The sequence below is a fragment of the Elephantulus edwardii genome, unplaced genomic scaffold (genome assembly GCF_000299155.1).
Source record: "Elephantulus edwardii isolate Elephantulus edwardi_28Jun2011 unplaced genomic scaffold, EleEdw1.0 scaffold00206, whole genome shotgun sequence".
Taxonomy (NCBI): Eukaryota; Metazoa; Chordata; class Mammalia; order Macroscelidea; family Macroscelididae; genus Elephantulus; species Elephantulus edwardii.
This window is the reverse complement of record NW_006399956.1, coordinates 865814-883336: the sequence shown is the minus strand read 5'-3', so window position 1 is coordinate 883336 and position 17523 is coordinate 865814. Positions and strand designations below refer to the sequence as shown.

At 39.1% G+C, this 17523-nt stretch overlaps 1 protein-coding gene across 1 annotated transcript in view; it reads left to right on the top strand.

Moving 5' to 3' along the window:
* The window catches only part of ST8SIA1 (ST8 alpha-N-acetyl-neuraminide alpha-2,8-sialyltransferase 1), a 242445-nt gene that overhangs the window by 151123 nt on the left and 73799 nt on the right, over positions 1-17523 (top strand). The window contains exon 4 of the mRNA XM_006897203.1: positions 8268-8360. Within this exon, the coding sequence (XP_006897265.1) occupies positions 8268-8360 (93 nt within the window). The remainder of the gene's footprint in view (positions 1-8267; positions 8361-17523) is intronic.

The window sequence follows — 17523 nt, the reverse complement described above, 5'->3', positions numbered from 1 at the left end:
GTTTATTACATGAAAGTTGTGTTCTCCCTGACCCATAGCTGACCCTCTGGGGGGTTTTCATGGAAGGAGATTGCCCGTCTTTCTCCTGCGGAGAACTTGGTGGATTTGAACGGTGTATCTTCAGGATGGCAGCACACCTGCTTACCATCAGTCCACCAGAGCTCCCTATATGAAAGTAGTAGATGTTATATATTGTTTCTAAATTATTCTTAGTAGAAACATATGAATGCATTTATGAATGACGGCTTAATTCACGTTTTGTAGACACCCTTAGTACATTGAGTTATTGTTGTTGTTAAGTGCTGTCTAGTCATCTACGACTCATAGCCACCCTGTGGACAACAGAATGAAGCCTCGTTGTATGCTGCAGAATCCTCACAGTAGCCTCCATACTCAAGCCTCTGTGTTGCAGTCACTGTACCAGTCCTTCACCTTGAGTGTCGTCTTCTCCTTGCTGACCTGCTGTTTCCCCAGCATGTCTTTTTCCAAGGACTCCCCTCCTGAAAACGTGCCTAACGTACGTGAGACAAGGGTTCACCATCTTCACCACCGAGGACACCTTGGTTGTTCTTATTCAGAGACAGATTTGTTTTTTTGCCAGTTCATAGGTATTCACTGCTCTTCACCAACAGCACAATCCAAAAGTGTGTTTTTATTTGGTCTTCTTTATTCATTGTCCAGTTTTCACATGCAATATGAAGCGATTGAAAACAGCATAGCTCGGGCCAAGGGCCCCTGAGGGAGCTCTTGTAGCTAGTGAACAGATAGAGGTGTATTGCTAATCCAAAGGCCGCAGGACTCTGGTGATTTGAATTTACCAGCAGCTCCATAGGAAAACCATGGGCTGTCTCCTCCCATTGTGATTTGTAGCCGTGGGAACCTGGTGGAGGGTTGCTGTGATTCGGAACCAAATCTACAGAAGCAAGCTTGAAAATTGAGCAAGTATTCCATAATTGTGATTGTTGTTGTTGTTATGTGCCATCGAGTTGCTTGGAACTCTTAGTGACCCTATGTACAACAGTCCTAAACCCTGCCCTGTCCTGTGCCAATCTCACTGTCCCCAACACACCCACTCCGATTACCCCATCACTAAATCAGTCCACCTCATAGAGGATCTTCCCCTCCTGTGCTGTCCCTCTATCCTCCCAAGCATGATGTCGCTCTCCAAGGACTCTTCCCTCCTTACAACATGTCCAAAATATGTCAGACGAAGCCTCAGAATCCTTGCCTCCAAGGAGCAGCCCGGTTTAACCCTCTCCAGGAAGAACCTATTCGTTTTCTTTGCAGTCCATGGTATTCAATACTCTTCTCCAGCACCACAGTTCAAAAGCATCAATTCTCCATCTATCCTGCCTAGTTACTGCCCAACTCTCTGACGCATACCAAGTGATTGCAAAGACCATGGCCTATATCAGGCACACCTTAGACTCCAGAGTGGCACCACTGCTCTTCAGTAATTACCCATCGCATACGTCTTTTAATTTCCTGGCTGCTGGTGCCAAGACTGTTGATTGCCAAGCAAACTAAAGCTCAATCTCTTCACTATCCATCTTGATGCTGCCAATTGGCTCAGTTGTGAGAATCTTTGTCTTCTTGATATTGAGCCCAAATCCATATTGGAGGCTGCAGTCCTTGACCCTCTGCAGCAAGCGCTTCAGGTCCTCTTCACTTTCAGCAAGCAGGGTTGTGTCATCTGCATAACGCAGATTGCTGATGGATCTTCCATCAATCGTGATGCCACACTTCTCCTCATAGAGCCCAGTCTCCTGGATAATATATTCTGCATATGGGTTGAAAAGGTATGGAGATAGGACACATCCCTGGTATATGCCCTTCCCAATTTTGAACCATGCAGTGTTTCCTTGCTCTGTTCTGATGACTGCCTCCTGATCCAAGTATAGGTTTTGCATTAGCACGATCAAGTGTTCTGGGATTCCTATTCTTCTCAGAGTCAGCCACAGTTTGTTATGATCCACACAGTCAAACGCCTTTGCATAGTCCATGAAACAGAGATAGACATTCCTCTGGTATTCCCTGCTTTCAGCTAAGATCCTCCTAACATCAGCTACAATATCCCTAGTACCACGACCCGTTCTAAACCCAGCCTGGACTCCTGGCAGTTCTCTGCTGATGTGCTTGTTCCAGTCACTTTTGGATAATCTTCAGCAGAATCTTGCTTGCACGTGAAATCAATGTTGTTCTATAGTTTCTACACTCTGTTGGGTCACCCTTCTTTGGAATGGGAACAAATATAGATCTCTTCCAGTCAATAATGACTGACCCTAGAGGACTTGGACAGGTACAGCTTTAAGGAGAGACAGCAAAGTACCTTTGTCTGTACATAAGGATCCACCATATTAGATTTCAAACTGCTCTTTCAGTATGAATACATAGCAATGCCATCACTTTTATTACATAAATATTTTCACATGCTTACTTTTTTTAGTCTTTGAATCATTCTTTATTGGCTTTCAGAATCAACCTATAAACAAAGCATTAAAAAACAGTCATATAATGGAATATAAGTACAAAAATTATTTCAACTTTTACCATGAAAAACTACTGAAATACCTGGCAGAAATCAGTTGTAACTTCCTAAAAACCCATTTCACATTTTTCAAAGTTAGCATGTGTACTAGAACCAAAAGAAAAGCTTAAAAAACTTTATTTCTGAATAGAATAGGTCTAGAAAGCCTGTGTATCAGCAGTGACTACATGTTAGAAAGGAAGTGGGTGCTTGAGTACACGGTAAGGGCAGTGTCATTTTGGTAGCACTTGAATTATGCATGTTGTTGTTGTTGATGATTGCGGTCAAGTCAAGCACGAATCAGACCCTATGAACAAAAGGCCTGAAGCCTTTCTATAATTATTTTTTCTCCAAGTTCATAAAGTTTCCAGAGGCATGTGGTTTAGGAAGTGGATTCCACACCTACTTCCAAACTTGAATCAATCTGTGAGCTCTACCAAACACTGCCCACAGTGAGCACCCATTATGGTGTTTGGCACACCTATGGCAAAGTTGTTCTGTTACGCCATTTTAAACCCAAATAGCAACAAGATTCAGTGTCAGAGCAAATGCAGATTACCTCATCACACCAAATTGGCCAGAGAGCTGTATGACTTAGAAGAATGTTCCTCCAAAATATAGTAACATTGGATTAAAACATAATCCCTCTGGCCCAACTTTTAAATAGAAAGGCTCCCAGGAGGTCTTGTTGATTCTAAACAAGAGGCTTAAATAAAAACAACCAAACAATCCACTCAGATCCTCAACCAAACCAAGAACACAGTCTTACAGCCGCTTCATCCAACTCCACAATGAGGACAAGGTCTTTGGTGTTATATATTGTTCTTAAGTGCCATCTAGTACCAACCCTATAAATAAAAGAACTATTGTCCTTCTTCTAAGTTTGTAAAGAGTTTCCACAGGCATGTTTAGGAAGTAGATACCACTCCTGTTCCAAGCCTGTCTTAATCAGTGAGCTCTACCAAACGTTGTCACTCATGTGTAACCATTATGGCATCATGTCACACCATTCAGTAACAAAGAATCCAAGGTTCCCTCAATACAGAGAAAGGGCATAACAATTCTGTACCACTTAGGAGAATGTTCCTTTCAAAGACAAATAAAAACTAATCACTCCAGAGCCAGCCTCCATCCAGCACAAAGGGAAAAAAGTCAACAACTCACCTCTCTAAGGCCACATGAGGTTTCCTCATGGAATTACACATAGACCCTCTAATACAAGTAAAACTTTAAATATATTACTTTTTCTATTTAAAGATTGCTTTCAACCTGTTGTATTGCAATTTCACCTCCACTCCTGAATTCAAAGAATAGTGCCTCTTCATAAATCTTGTTATGTCGTCTCTTAAAAGCGTGAGCACAGTTACTAAGATTTTAGCCATTAATATCTGCTAATTGTGCCAACAAGCTACAGTGCAAAATTTAAAACATTTTCACACAATTATACCTTGTTAGAACCAATTTGACTGCATTAAATGTGATTTTTATGTAAATCTGTGTAACTGTCAATTTAGAAGCTAAGGAGCTAAAATTAGAGCATGGTGTTTAAATTTTTTTTTCTGTGAAAAGACCTACGGGGAAGTGTCACAGATATTTGGACTGGAAAAAAAATAAGTTGACTCAGAAGAACCTCAGGCAGGTATCTTCACTAAAGTACATTGTAATATCTCAAAAGTGCAGTTGTACAATATTATCCATTATGTTTTGCATTCCTGTTGTAGAATGTGACAGTCCATTTCCTCAAGTTTTTCTTGCACTTTTACCATGGTGAGAGAGAAATGAGGGTAGACAGGCATATGGATTTACTCACAAGGACTTCACAGACAGGTAGTATTTTGCTCAGGAAAGCTTCCATGTTTCACTTAATAATGGGAAAAGAAACCAGGTTGACAGAATTCCTAAATAATATTCTGCATTTCTAGTTTTAATGTAGCATAGTGAATTCTCAAGTATTCCCAAGGGCTATCAAGATCACAGCTATTTTAATAAGCCTATGACCAAATCCTACTGTGTATATTGTTCTGGAAACCTTTTCCCCCCTCCTCTCTTTCTTTTTTCATCTTTGCAAAGATCAGTGAAATCACAAGACCACAATCAGCACTGCTGTTGGACCATTCTGCTTAATTCATAAGCACACTCCCTCACATGAATCTTCAGACTGTGTGGGACGTGCTGTGACCACTAGACCACAGAAACTTCAAGAGCAGAATCTCTGCAACTTGGGCTTCTCTGAAACTTCCCACGGTCCTAGTTAACGGTGTTGTGCTCTCAATGGCATTTAGCAAAATCATTGGCTACCTGACTAATAGATACGTGGTTAGCTGCCAGGAGCGTGAGCACAATTACTAGGATTTTAGCCATTCATTATTACCAATGGGGGGAAAATTAAAAAAAAAGAAGAAAATTTTAAAACAACTAAGTTGAGTTTCTGTCTGCTGTGGTAGGAGCACAGGGCAAATACTTTGGGGGGGGAACCCTGGAAATTCGAGCTTATCAGCTGTTTAGATGCACGGACAATTCAATGTGTTAGGGATAATTTCTAGGGAAACTTAGTAGTTGAGCAACAGTAAAGACCTCAGTATTCGTAAGGAATCTTTAACTCAGTAAATGATGGATTGGCTTGCTGAGGTATTATCAAGTTCAAGATCCCTAGATGTGATAGAAATCACAGTGATAAAGAAAGATTAAGGAAATTCGTGGAAGTTCTGGTGACCTACTGGTAAGAGTCAGTGCTGCAATCCTGATGGCATGCAGTTTGAATCGTCCAGCTGCTCTGCTGGAGAAGGATGGACAGTCTCCTGTCATGTGATTAACTGCCTCTGAAAATCCACTGGAGGGCCAGCTATCGATTGGTCCCAGCTCGATGGTACACAACAAGAACAATAGCAACAACAAAGGACGTTATAGACCCATGTATGATATTCAGAAATCATAAATGCATATTTAGTTACATACTATTTTTATATCTGAATCTTTGAGCTTTTATCATGTACTACATAGACTTTTTAATAGGGATTTTCATTCAAGGCTTTATTTTTCTCCTCAATATTATTTATTTTGTTGTGGTTGTTTAGAATATACTCAGCACAGCACCAGTTCAGTAGTTTCTGCAGGTATAATTTAATGACATTGCTCACATTCTTCAAGTTGTGCAACCATTTTCACCCTCCTTTCCTGAGTTGTTCTTCGCTCTGAAGTTTTTCTTTGGTAGTTAAAGTGACTGGTGTCTCCTGAAAGAGAGCTCTGGTGGCATAGTACATAGGGAGATTTACTGCTAATTGTGCCTCCCTGGTTGTTCAAATCTGCCAACAACTCTATGGGGAGGAGGTGGGCAGCCTCCTCCTTTGCCCTTTACAGCCTCTGAAATCCTGGAGGGTCAGCTATGAATTGGTTCCAGTTGAGTGGTAAGGACTATCATCTCCTCCTGTGTTGATAGTCACAAAAGAGTAGCTTACTCAAAGCAAACCATTTTAGGTCATTAAGCTAAACTGTTGTTCTGTTTTAAGGTGATTTCTAGGGAATAGTTTTATTTTAAGGTTTCTTTCTCATGGTGTAGTTCAGGGCCTCTGTAACTCCAAAAAGGAGAAAATTTTGGTCGTGAAAATTAGAAAGTCACGAAAACTTTTAATTCTGTTCTGCATATTCCTGTTTTTGATCAGAATCCTTCTATGTAATTTTGGGTTAAACCTTTCAATAAAGATAACCAGGCATCATGCAGTTCTGATATAATGAGGGAAAGGGATTTATTTTTTCTGGGAGGCAAATAGCCATGCATTCTGTTATCTTCCCCTTATTCCTGACTCTTTTCTTCCTCTGGTGCACTAGGTGATACAGACCACTTAAGCCTTAGAGTGATGCTTTTATTTATTAATTTTATTCTGAGTTGAGTAAAAGTTTACAAAGCATATTGGTTCTCTTCAACCAGTCATAAACATTTTGTTTCAGAACATTAATTACAATGACTGTAATGTAATCAAGGAAGCACTGGTAGCCTTGTGGTGAGGAACTATGTTGCCAAGCCAAAGGCAGGTAGTTTGAATCCCCCAGATGCTCGGGAGGAGAAAGATGAGCAGTCTACTCTGGTGTGATTTGCTGTATCTGAAAACCTATTTGATTCAGCTGTGATGCAGTGACATATAAAAAAAAATGTAATAGCATTTCCCCTACTTCTTCCATATAATTCAAATTTCCATTAATCCTCCTGCCCTATTCCTTCCTACTTTTATCCCTTTGTCCTTTTGCAAATGCTGCTCTTTTTGATCCTGTGTGGTTTTTTATCCTAAGGAGTGAGTGCTTCCCTCATGTTATTGTTCATGTTATAGACCTGTCTGTTGTTTGGCTGAAAGTTGAGACATGGGTGAGTGTTCTGGGTTCAAAGAGTAACTAAGGACCGTTGTTTTGGGGATTCCACAAATGTCTGTTGGACCAGGAAGCTTGGTCTTTTTTATATTTTTGAATTTTGTTCCATATTTTCCTCTACCTTCTCCAGGATTTTCTACTGTGATCCCTTTGAAAGTGATCATCAGGGTTAAATGGACATCATCTAGTTTCTTCTAGTTTTAAGGTCATAGAAGCTCAGACTCTCATACTTTATTAGTCCATTGATTGTTTCAGCTAATCTTTGCTTTTCTCATTCTTTTTGGTACAGGACAGAGAGACCAATAATTGTAGCATAGTTGGCTCCTTGCAAACTTCTAAGGCCTCAGTCACTATTCACTAAGTCATTGCCTTTGTGGACTCTGTTGTTAGAGGCCTGTTTTTAATATAATCCCATAAGGAGAAAATGTTATTATCTTCATTTTATGTTGTGGACAAAATGAGGGCAAAGAGATAAACTAACTTGCAATACAACCAGAAAACAAGAAATTTAGGGTTATTATAACTGTAATTATTTTTTTATTGTGAATGTTAATAAATCATTGTCACATGGAAAGCAATTGATACAGGAAGTATGGGATTTGGAGTTAGTTTCTATCACCAGGAAAATGTCACCTGTACTCTTTTCCCTTGGTTTATCTGGGATAGTGGAAAATCATTGCACTGCATATTGCAAATCATCCTATCTTCACCAGAAATCAACCCAAGCACTGGGGACACAAATGGGAGGCTTGCACTGATTCTGGTGATTGAGCCTGCCTTGAATGTGCTATTGGAGTTTATATTTTGAGAAAAAAGAAAACACAAACAAATTTTTTTGTGAGCCCTGTGTCCTATAGAATAGTAGACCCTCTCAGCCTTAATTCAAGTCGTGGCTTAGTGTTAAGGAGTTGTGCTGCCAACCCAAAGCCTTGTGGTTTGAATCCATCAGCTGCTCCGTGGGAGAAGGATGGATAATCTCTTCCCATGTGATTTATAATCTCTGTGATTTATAATCTCTGAAAAATCTCCAGAAGGTCAGCTATGAGTCAGTTGTGATTCGATGGCATATAACAACAACCTCAAAGATATTTTGAAATTAATGAATTCATTCTATTTTCTGTCTTTTTTCTGTCTTTTTTGGGTTTACCTGTCTAAATGACATTTTCTTTCTTCTAAGATAGGGTTAGTTTTATGAGAGTATCTTCAAATACTGATAATCAATTAGTCATCTAATCCATTAAAAGTAAGAATGGATGGTAAAAGCATATGCTTGCTAAATGAACTAGAATGAATAAAGTTGCAATTTTGATTATTATTACTGACTTCATCAAAACACATACAGATGCAGATCATTCTAATATATTTGTACTTATTTTCCTAGATGTAATCTTCCTCCCTTGTCAAGTGAATATACTAAAGATGTTGGGTCCAGAAGTCATCTAGTGACAGCTAATCCCAGCATAATTCGGCAAAGGTAAGAATTTATTATTCCTTTTCGTGAGGAGCTAAAGTAGAATACTTGTGGAATATTCATCATATGAAAGGCAGTGAATATAATTCAACTTGAGAAGCAAAGAGTCAAACTATCTGGACAGACAGGATGGGTAAAAGAAGGAATTGTAAATAACTAGGCCAGATTACAGAAATCCAAACATTATTTCACACTTCCTCTGGGATTTTGTTTCTTACCCTTAGACATGGTGGAAAAAAATGAAACATCAGCTATGTTGCTCCTTGAAAAAAACATACCACACTTGGAAAGGTGGAGGGTCAGTACAAGAAGGAAAGACCCTCATTCAGGTGGATTGATACAGTGGCTCTAGCAGTGGGTTTGAGTATATCAGAGATGGTCAGTATGGCACAGGATAGGACAAGGCTCAGATCCAGTGTTCATAGGGTTGCTATGAATCATAGTCAACTTGATGACACTTACTGCTAACAAACAATATCTTGTTTCTTCATTGCTACTATCTTCTAATTTGTTGACTTCAGTCCCAACTCGAATGTTAACTGTGGACTGAATTAATGTAAAAAAATGAAAACAAAAAATGATCTATCTACTGCATAAGCATGCATTAAAATAGTAATAATGTCAGAATGGTCTTCTATGTATATATGATATTACATTACATTATAATATATTCAGATTTGGGAAAGCAGGTAGAAAATTCTTGCTGCAGTATAGATTCCAGAAATTTTAGCCACAACGCTGAGGTCAGAATCTTGCTGATGAAGTTGCCTCAGAACACTAGTGGCAATTTCTCCAAGGCTGCCTTCATCTCTGTGAAAAGAGGAGCTTCACACTGCATCTGAAAATCCACTGGAGGGTCAGCTGTGGTTGGTTCTGACTTGGCTACATGCAACAACATGTATAAAAGAATAAGTAGATATGTGTTGGAGAAAGTGCAACCAGAGTGCTCCTAGGAGGCAAAGAAAACAAAGCTTTGTCTCTCCTACTTTGGACATGTTGCTAGGCCAGGCTGTTCCTTGGAAAGGGACATCATGCTTGGAAAGATGGAGGGTCGGTGAAGAAGAGGAAGACTCTCAATGAGATGGACTGACACAATGATGGCAGCAGTGGGCTCAGGTGTCAGAGATGATGATGAGGGTGACGCAGGATAGGACAGGGTTCAGTTCTGTTGTCTATATATTCGCTATGAATTCTATTCAATTCAACAGCACCTAACAAACAACAGTGCATCTAGAAATAAAGGGTGAAATATCAGAATGTCTTGGGCTCAGGGTTTCGTCTTCTGAGAATTTACTGTCCAGCTGAATTGGTCAGGTGTTTTACTGTGTCAAGATTTTACATTATTTGTTTGGGCTCAAAAGTAGATATCTAGAAATGAAATTAAATGATTTTTCATTTCATCCGATACTAAATGTACCTTTTACCATCTAAGCTATGACTACCTGTTTCTCATGTCTAAAACAACGTTATACATTTTGAGGTTGGGGTGTGTGTGTGTGTGTGTAGATTTTGACATCCTACACTATTAGTATATTTAATAATCTGGGAGGTGGAAGGGAAAGGGACAATTAGTAAAGTACAGTTTGGAAAAGCAACGCTTCTTAGACAGATTAGTCTTTTTCATATAAATTTCAGAGAAGTTTCCACATGAATATTGAGGGTCTGGGGATTTATGGGGATGAAGATTAAAATGAGTTTCACAAGAATGATATTTGCAAAGGTATCATTCAACAAATAGTTGTTGAAATCTACTCAGAGAATACAAAATTAAGTGAGATATTATCTAATCCTGAAGGGGGTTCCCAAATCAACAGGCATTTCCTGGCAACTTTAAGTCCATAGTGAAGGTATCAGGGAAAGCTCTGAACCCCTTCTAACACTTATAAATAATTTTCATATGTGTGCATTTTCCATCAGATTTTCCAAGGACTTAATTACTCAGAAAAATTATAATTCACTGACTTAAATTTAGTTTTCCCACAGAATTATGATATAAAAGTAGAGATTGTTGTTGTTAATCGCTGTTGAATCAAGCACAACTCACAGCGACCCTATGAACCAAAGACCTAAATCCTGTTTTATAACTAAAAGTAGATATTAGAGTTTGCTCGATTAGTTTCTCTTACACTCACTCACTTCCTCACTGCTGTCAAGGGGTAACTGACCCATAGCTCACTCTTCATTACATTTCCAAGACTGTAAAACATGTGGGAGAAGGTTAATCATCTTTGTTCCATGGAATTGGTGGTGGATTCGATCCACCAAACACATGCGCAGCAGATAGCAGGGTGACTCTTCACTAGAGTTCAAAAATCAGTTCAGCCATTTTGCCCATTATAGGAGTACATGTCATTCCTAGGGATAGTATTTATTATTTTTTAAAGTGAATTTCAGCTTCACGAAAAAGGAACAAGGAGGTAGAAACATTTCTGGAAGACAGTAGGAAACACATTGGCTAAGTGACTGAGTAGAAATCACTGAATTACCCTCTGCATGCCTCATGATATCAGAAAAGAGCTCAGTTGGTGCTCTTCCCTGCCGTTTGTTTGGCCCTCAACTCATGGTGACCCTGTGCACAACAGAACAAAACATTGCTTGAGAACGCATAAGCTTTCACTGCTGATTTGCAGAAGTAGATCACCAGGATTTTCTTCTTGGTCTGGAAGCTCTACTGAAACCTGTTTAGCATGATAATAGCATGCAGTCTTTCACTGGCACACTAGTGATCTCTGCACATGAAGTACAATATCTGGGAATTGAACCCACGTCTCCCGTATGGAAGGTAAAGATTCCCCCATGGACAAGCAATCAATGCAACTCAACAACTGGTAACATAATTCGGTTTGAAAATATTCTACTGGTTTTGGAATTATTTCTTTGCTGACTTCTGGAGGCTGTGGGTTGGAGAGACTCAGAGATTGGATCAGAGAAATAGTAGAATATAGAATTATTGGGATAGGCCAAAAGAAATAGTAATGGCTAGAGAAGAGAAGAGGACCCAACAGATAGTTGGCAAGGAGAGGGAATTCTTTGAAAACCTTAGGCAGGCTGGATACAAAGAACTGAAAGGTCTAAAATAATTGTAAATTATTTTCTGAAGTAGGGGCCCTAAGATTATTTCTCCTTGATCCTCTTTTCCCTTTTCTAGCTCTTTAGACTCTTAATAGAGCATTGAATTTTTTTTTTTCCCCATCCTATGTTCGCGTTTATTCTCTCCAGCGTTTAGGGAAGGGGTCCTCCCAGAGAAGCTCTTGGCTTTTCCTTAATTCCTTCTACCTTGGCACCGTCTATTCCCTCCTGAGACCTGGGCTCGAGGTGGTCCTGGGGTCACTGTGACTTTGGATGGAGGGGGAAATGAGGGGTGTGTGGGGGGGGGGGTTGTCCTGCAGGAAGCCTCAGCATTGAATTTTTTAAAGAATTATGTATGTGTGTGCAAATGGCAGAGGAACTCTCACCTGCAATTGGCATGCTTTATGCATTGAAAGTGAGCAAAATTGACTCACTCACCGCAGGACAAGAGGAGCATGAAGAGTTGTAAACCTCCTAGGAATTTGCAGTTGGAAATTCTGGGATATACTGCATATTTACTTACTACATGTCCCTTTTGGAGTGTAGAGACTCCTTAACTCAGAGAGATATTTTATTGTAGCCAAGGCATTTGTGCCTCGGTTTAACTGTGAGAAGAGACCTATAAGTGTAAAGTATAAAATTGAATAATTTTCTTATCAAACTTCTTATGCACCAAGAGCTGCTTGGAGCAAAATTGTTAGGACTCCATCTGTGAATAATAATGTTTTATGGGGGTGATTATTTTTCACTGATTTTATATTGTTCAGCTATAAATGTACTTTGCTAATTAACCACATGAAAAAGTATGAGATTGCAATTATTTACTGGTATGTGTAGTAAAGAAATATTTCCACAGTCTCTAAAAAGTGCTTGATTATGAAATTTAGATTTATAATTAATTTTACTATGGAATATGAGCCACATGGATTAAATATAGTCTCAGAAATTACTTATTGTAACTATATTTTATTATTATAATGACTGAAAGTTTCTGGTTTGGCAGTTATAACTGGTTAGACCAGACCCTTGGTTAGACCTTGAATATTGTAATCACTTCAATGACAAAATTAAAAAAGAGTTTCCTTTTAAGAATAGCCTGCAACGTGTGTGTGTGTGTGTGTGTGTGTGTGTGTGTGTGTGTGCGTGCGCATGTGCGTGTGTGTTTTCTAGCGAAACTCGCTTGTTCTTGCTTAATTTGAATCCTGATCTGGCAGCAAAGTTGTCACCATGTGATTTTTGGTGCTTTGGTCCTGAGCCAGCAGTCTGCTGTCCTACTTGCTAATTGTGAATTAATCAGCCCCTACAGCCATGTGAGTTAGGAGAAGCCTCTTACCTGATGTTTGAATAATGCACTTGGGACTTTCCAGCCTCTATGTGTGTAACTCATTTCCTTAAGCTAATATCTATTTAAAATCTGTTTGTCTGTATATCTATGAAACCGTTTTTGTTTTTCCAGAGAACCTAGTTTAAGGTAGTTATATGTTGGTTAATGTTACATTGGTCTTCAATAGTTAATCACCTGGCTGTTAACTGAAAGTCCAAAGATTTGAGCTCACCAGCTTGGGAGAAAGAGGTGGTTACATGAAAAATCAATGGAGAAATTCTGCTCTATCCTACAGAGTGACTTTAAGTAGGAATTGACTAGAAGGAAATGCATTTCATAAACGTTATTACATGTATCTGTACTGAATAAAAGTTAGTTTTACAATTTGAGTTAGGATAAGAATACGTATCTATAATATTGTTATTGCTTTAATTTCTTTACTGGGGAGTACAGTTTTTCTTCTGATAAGATCTTGTGTTTGGTTGAATCTCTAAATCATTATAGACATTTTAAACTTAGATTTCTGCTATTTGCTTTCATATAAAAATCTTTATGATAAACGCTTGCATGCATACACCCACACTCAGAGAGTGACCACAGAAAGAAGGAAGTCTCATTGGATTTCTAGTCTGAAGTCTGTACAGGTGCAGATTGCCTTTGGTTAACAGCTGGAAGCCTTTAACTACTGCCTTACTGGAGGATATAATTAATATCAATAAATTGTATAGATAAAACTATTTTAAATGTTTGTTATATATTTTCTACAACATTAAAAATTAAAGAAAGAAGTATAGGACTATTCATTCACAACACTTATTAAAATATTGATCCATAGTTTAATTAGCAGTATTTTTATTGTATATAATACACTAGCATCTTTGTGTTTTTTTTAAAAAAAATAAGCAATGTCTTCCCGTTGTTGTTGCTATAATGTGCCATTGAGTCAACTGAGACTTGAAATGACCCTATGTACCATAACTCTGAATGAACCCTGACCAACCCCGAGCCAGTCTTACTGTCTCCTACCCCCCATTATTCTCAATAACTGTGTCCATCCATCTCATCCTAGGTGTTTCTCTCTTGTGCTTTCCTTCCACCTTTCCAAGCGTGATATCCTCCTTGGTCCCTCCTGGCAACATAGCCAAAGTATTTAAGAGTTAAATATTAACTTCTTTTAAGAGTTAAAACTGTTGATTGTGGAGCTGAATAAGCTGAAATTGTTAACAACCAATCTCTTCTCCATCTATCACGGTGCTGCCAATTGTTCAAGTGGTGAGAATCTTTGTTTTCTTGATGTTAAGCTTCAATATTTATTGAAGACTACAGTTCTTGATCTTCTGCAGCAAATACTTTAAGTCCTCCTCAGTTTTGGCAGTTGTGTCATCTGCATTACATATGTTGTTGATGAGCCTTCCTCCAAGCTTGATGCCACACTTCTCCTAATATAGTCAAACCTCCCAAATAACTTGTTCTATATATAGCTTTAAAAGGTATAGAGTAAGGACATATCCCTGACACCCTCCTTTCTTGATCTTTAACTATGCAGTGTTTCCTTGCTCTGTTCTGAAGACTGCTTCCTGGTCCAAGAATAGGTTTCACATGAGCACAATTAAGTGTTCTGGGATTCTCATTCTTCTCAACGTTAGCCACAATTTGTTGTGATCCACACAGTCAAATGCCTTTTCATAGTCAGTGAAGCACAAATAGACATTCCTCTGGTCCTCTCTGCTTTCAGGCAACATCTGTCTGACATTAGCTTCTTCTAAATCTGGCTTTGCATTTCTGGTAGTTCTCTGCTGATATACTGTACCAGTCATTTTTAGGTAATCTTCAGCAGGATTTTGCTTGCATGTGATATAGTGATATTGTTTGATAATTTCCAGACTCTGATCACTTTGGGGGGGCATGGGAATACATATGAATCTCTTCCAGTCAGTCAGTTGGTCAGATAGTTGTCCTCAAGAATTATTGGCACAACCTAGGAATGTATCTGTTTGTTGCAATATGTCAATAGGTATTCTATCAATTCCTGGGGCCTTGTTTTTGTTAATGCCTTCAGAGCAGCTTGAACTATTGCCTCTTCATCACCATTGCTTCTTGATAATTTGTTCATGAAATTCTGTGTCAGTCCTTCTTTCTGATATAGTTCTTTAGTGTATTCCTTCCATCTTCTTTTGATGCTTCCTGGATAATTCAATATTCTGCCGTAGTATCCCTACCTGAATTTGTTCTTCAGTTCCTTCAGCTTATGAATTCTGAGCTAATTCCTCTCTTTTGATTCTCTGACTCCAGCTATTTTCAGGGATCATTTCTCTAGTTTGTAACTGGAAAAGTTTTTACATTGTGTAGAGCACATCTCCCTTTGTTGTTATTGTTATTGATTGCCTTCAAGTCAAGCACAACTCATAGTGACCCTATGAACAAAAGGCCTGAAGCCCCTCTACAACTATCAACACTTATCAAAGTTCATAGAGTTTCTGGAGGCATGTTATTTAGGAAGTGGATACCACTCCTGCTTCCAAACCTGTCATAGTATGTTATTGTTGTTATATGCCATTTAGTCGCCTTTGGTGCATAGTGACCCTATGTACAGCAGCTCTGAACCCCTCCCTATCCTGAGCAAGTCTCACTAATTCCGACACACCAACCCCCATTGACCCAGTTACTGTATCAATCCATCTCACCTGGGTCTCCTGCTCTGTCCATCCAGTCTTCCGACCATGGTGTCCTTCTCCAAAGACAGATCTCTAGCCATGTGCTCAAAGCAAGTGAGGCAGAGCTTCAAAATCCTAGCCTCCAGGGAGAGACTTGGCTTCACCCTCTCTAAGACAGACCTATTTGTTTTCTTGGCAGTCCATGGTATGTTCAAGGCTCTTCTCCAGCACCACAACTTGAAGGCAACTATTTTTCTTCTGTCGTCCTTAGTCATTGTCCAACTCTCTGAAGCATAACACGCAATTGAGAAGACCAAGGCCTGGATTAGGCACATCTTTATATCTAGACTGACCTTGTCTTCAGGACTCTGGAGAGGTCCATGACAACAGATTTTCCCAATGCAATTCATCTTTTGATTTCCTGAGTGCTGGTGTTAAGAGGGTTGATTGTGGATCTGAGCAAGCTGTAATTGCTAACAACCTCAATCTCTTCTCCATCTAATATGGTGCTGCCAGTTGACCTGGTGGTGAGAATCTTTGTCTTCCTGATGTTGAGCTTCAGTCCATATTGAAGACTACAGTCCTTGATCTTTTGTAGCAGGTGAAGTTGTATTATCTGCATATCATTCTTGACCTTTTGCAGCAACTGTTTCAGGTCTTCTTCAGTTTCAGCTAGGAAGGTTGTGTCATCTGCATCTCGTAGGTTGTTAATATTAATAAATCTTCTCCAATCATAATGCCACACTCCTCAAGAAGCCCTGCTTCCCAAATGATCTGTTCTGTACACAGATTGAAAAGGTGTGAGGATAGGATGCCTCCCTGACACACTCCTTTCCTGATTTTGAGCCATGCAATAATATTTCCTTGCTCTCTTCTGAGGACTGCTTCTTATTCCAAGTATAGGTTTCACATATGCACCCTCAGGTATTCTGAGATTCCCATTTTCCGCAAGTCAGCAACAATTTATTGTGATCCACACAGTCAAATGCCTTTGGATAGTCAATGAAACACAGAGAGATATTCTTCTGGTAGTCTCTGCTTTCTACTAAGATCTGTCTGACACTGATGATAATGTCCCTACTGTCACAACCTCTTCTAAACCCAACCAGTATTTCTGGTAGTTCTCTGTCAATTTACTGTTCCGTTCATTTCTGGATAATCTTCAGCAGGATTTTGCTAGTGTGTGATATTAGTAATATAGTTCAATAATTTACACACTCTGTTGGCTTATTTTTTTTTAAATAGAAGTAAATACGTGTCTCTTCCAGTCAGTTGGCCAAGTAGTTGTCCTCCAGATTTCTTGGCACAACTTGGTGAGCACATCCATGGCAGCATCTGTTTGCTGAAATACATAAATTAGTATTCCATCAATTGCTGGGGCTTTATTTTTTGCCAAGTCCTTCAGAGCAGCCTGCATATTCCCCCTCATCACCATTGTCTCATGCTCATATGTTGTTTCTTGAAAATCTTCTGTGTCAGCCAATTTTTTCTGGTACAATGACTCTGTATACTCCTTCCATCTGCTTTTAATCCTTCTTGCATCATTCAATATTCTGCCCATAGCATCCTTAAATATTGCAACTCTGTTGTTGTTGTTATGTGCCGTCGAGTCGCTTGCGACTATAGCAACACTATGTACAACAGCCCTAAACTCTGTTCTGTCCTGTGCCAATCTCATGTACATAGGGTTTTCAGAGGCCTGCTATTTTGGAAGTGGATGGTCAATCCTTCTTCCTAGTGTGTCTTAATCTGAATGTTCAGATTTAGTTAAGTATCCAACAGATAAGCATTTTACAGAAAAAGTGAAAATATATCCCTTATTGTGGAATTAACCATTAGCTTTGGTGTTGTCCCTGCCCTTGACACAAGTGTCCTAACTTATTTCTTTGCTCCACCATCCAACAAGATACCCCTCCACTTCTACCCACTCCTCTCAACATCTATCTCCCATTGTCCAGCCCTTGATCTAATAGCTTATATCCAAAGCTTCCTTGTCTTTTGTTTTTGCTAAGTTTCTCTTTCTTAATTAAATTTTATTACTTTTAATGAACATTTACAGAGATTTTGGGTTTCCATTCATTCATTGTTGCACTATTTTCTCTACCCTCCCCCCCAAGTT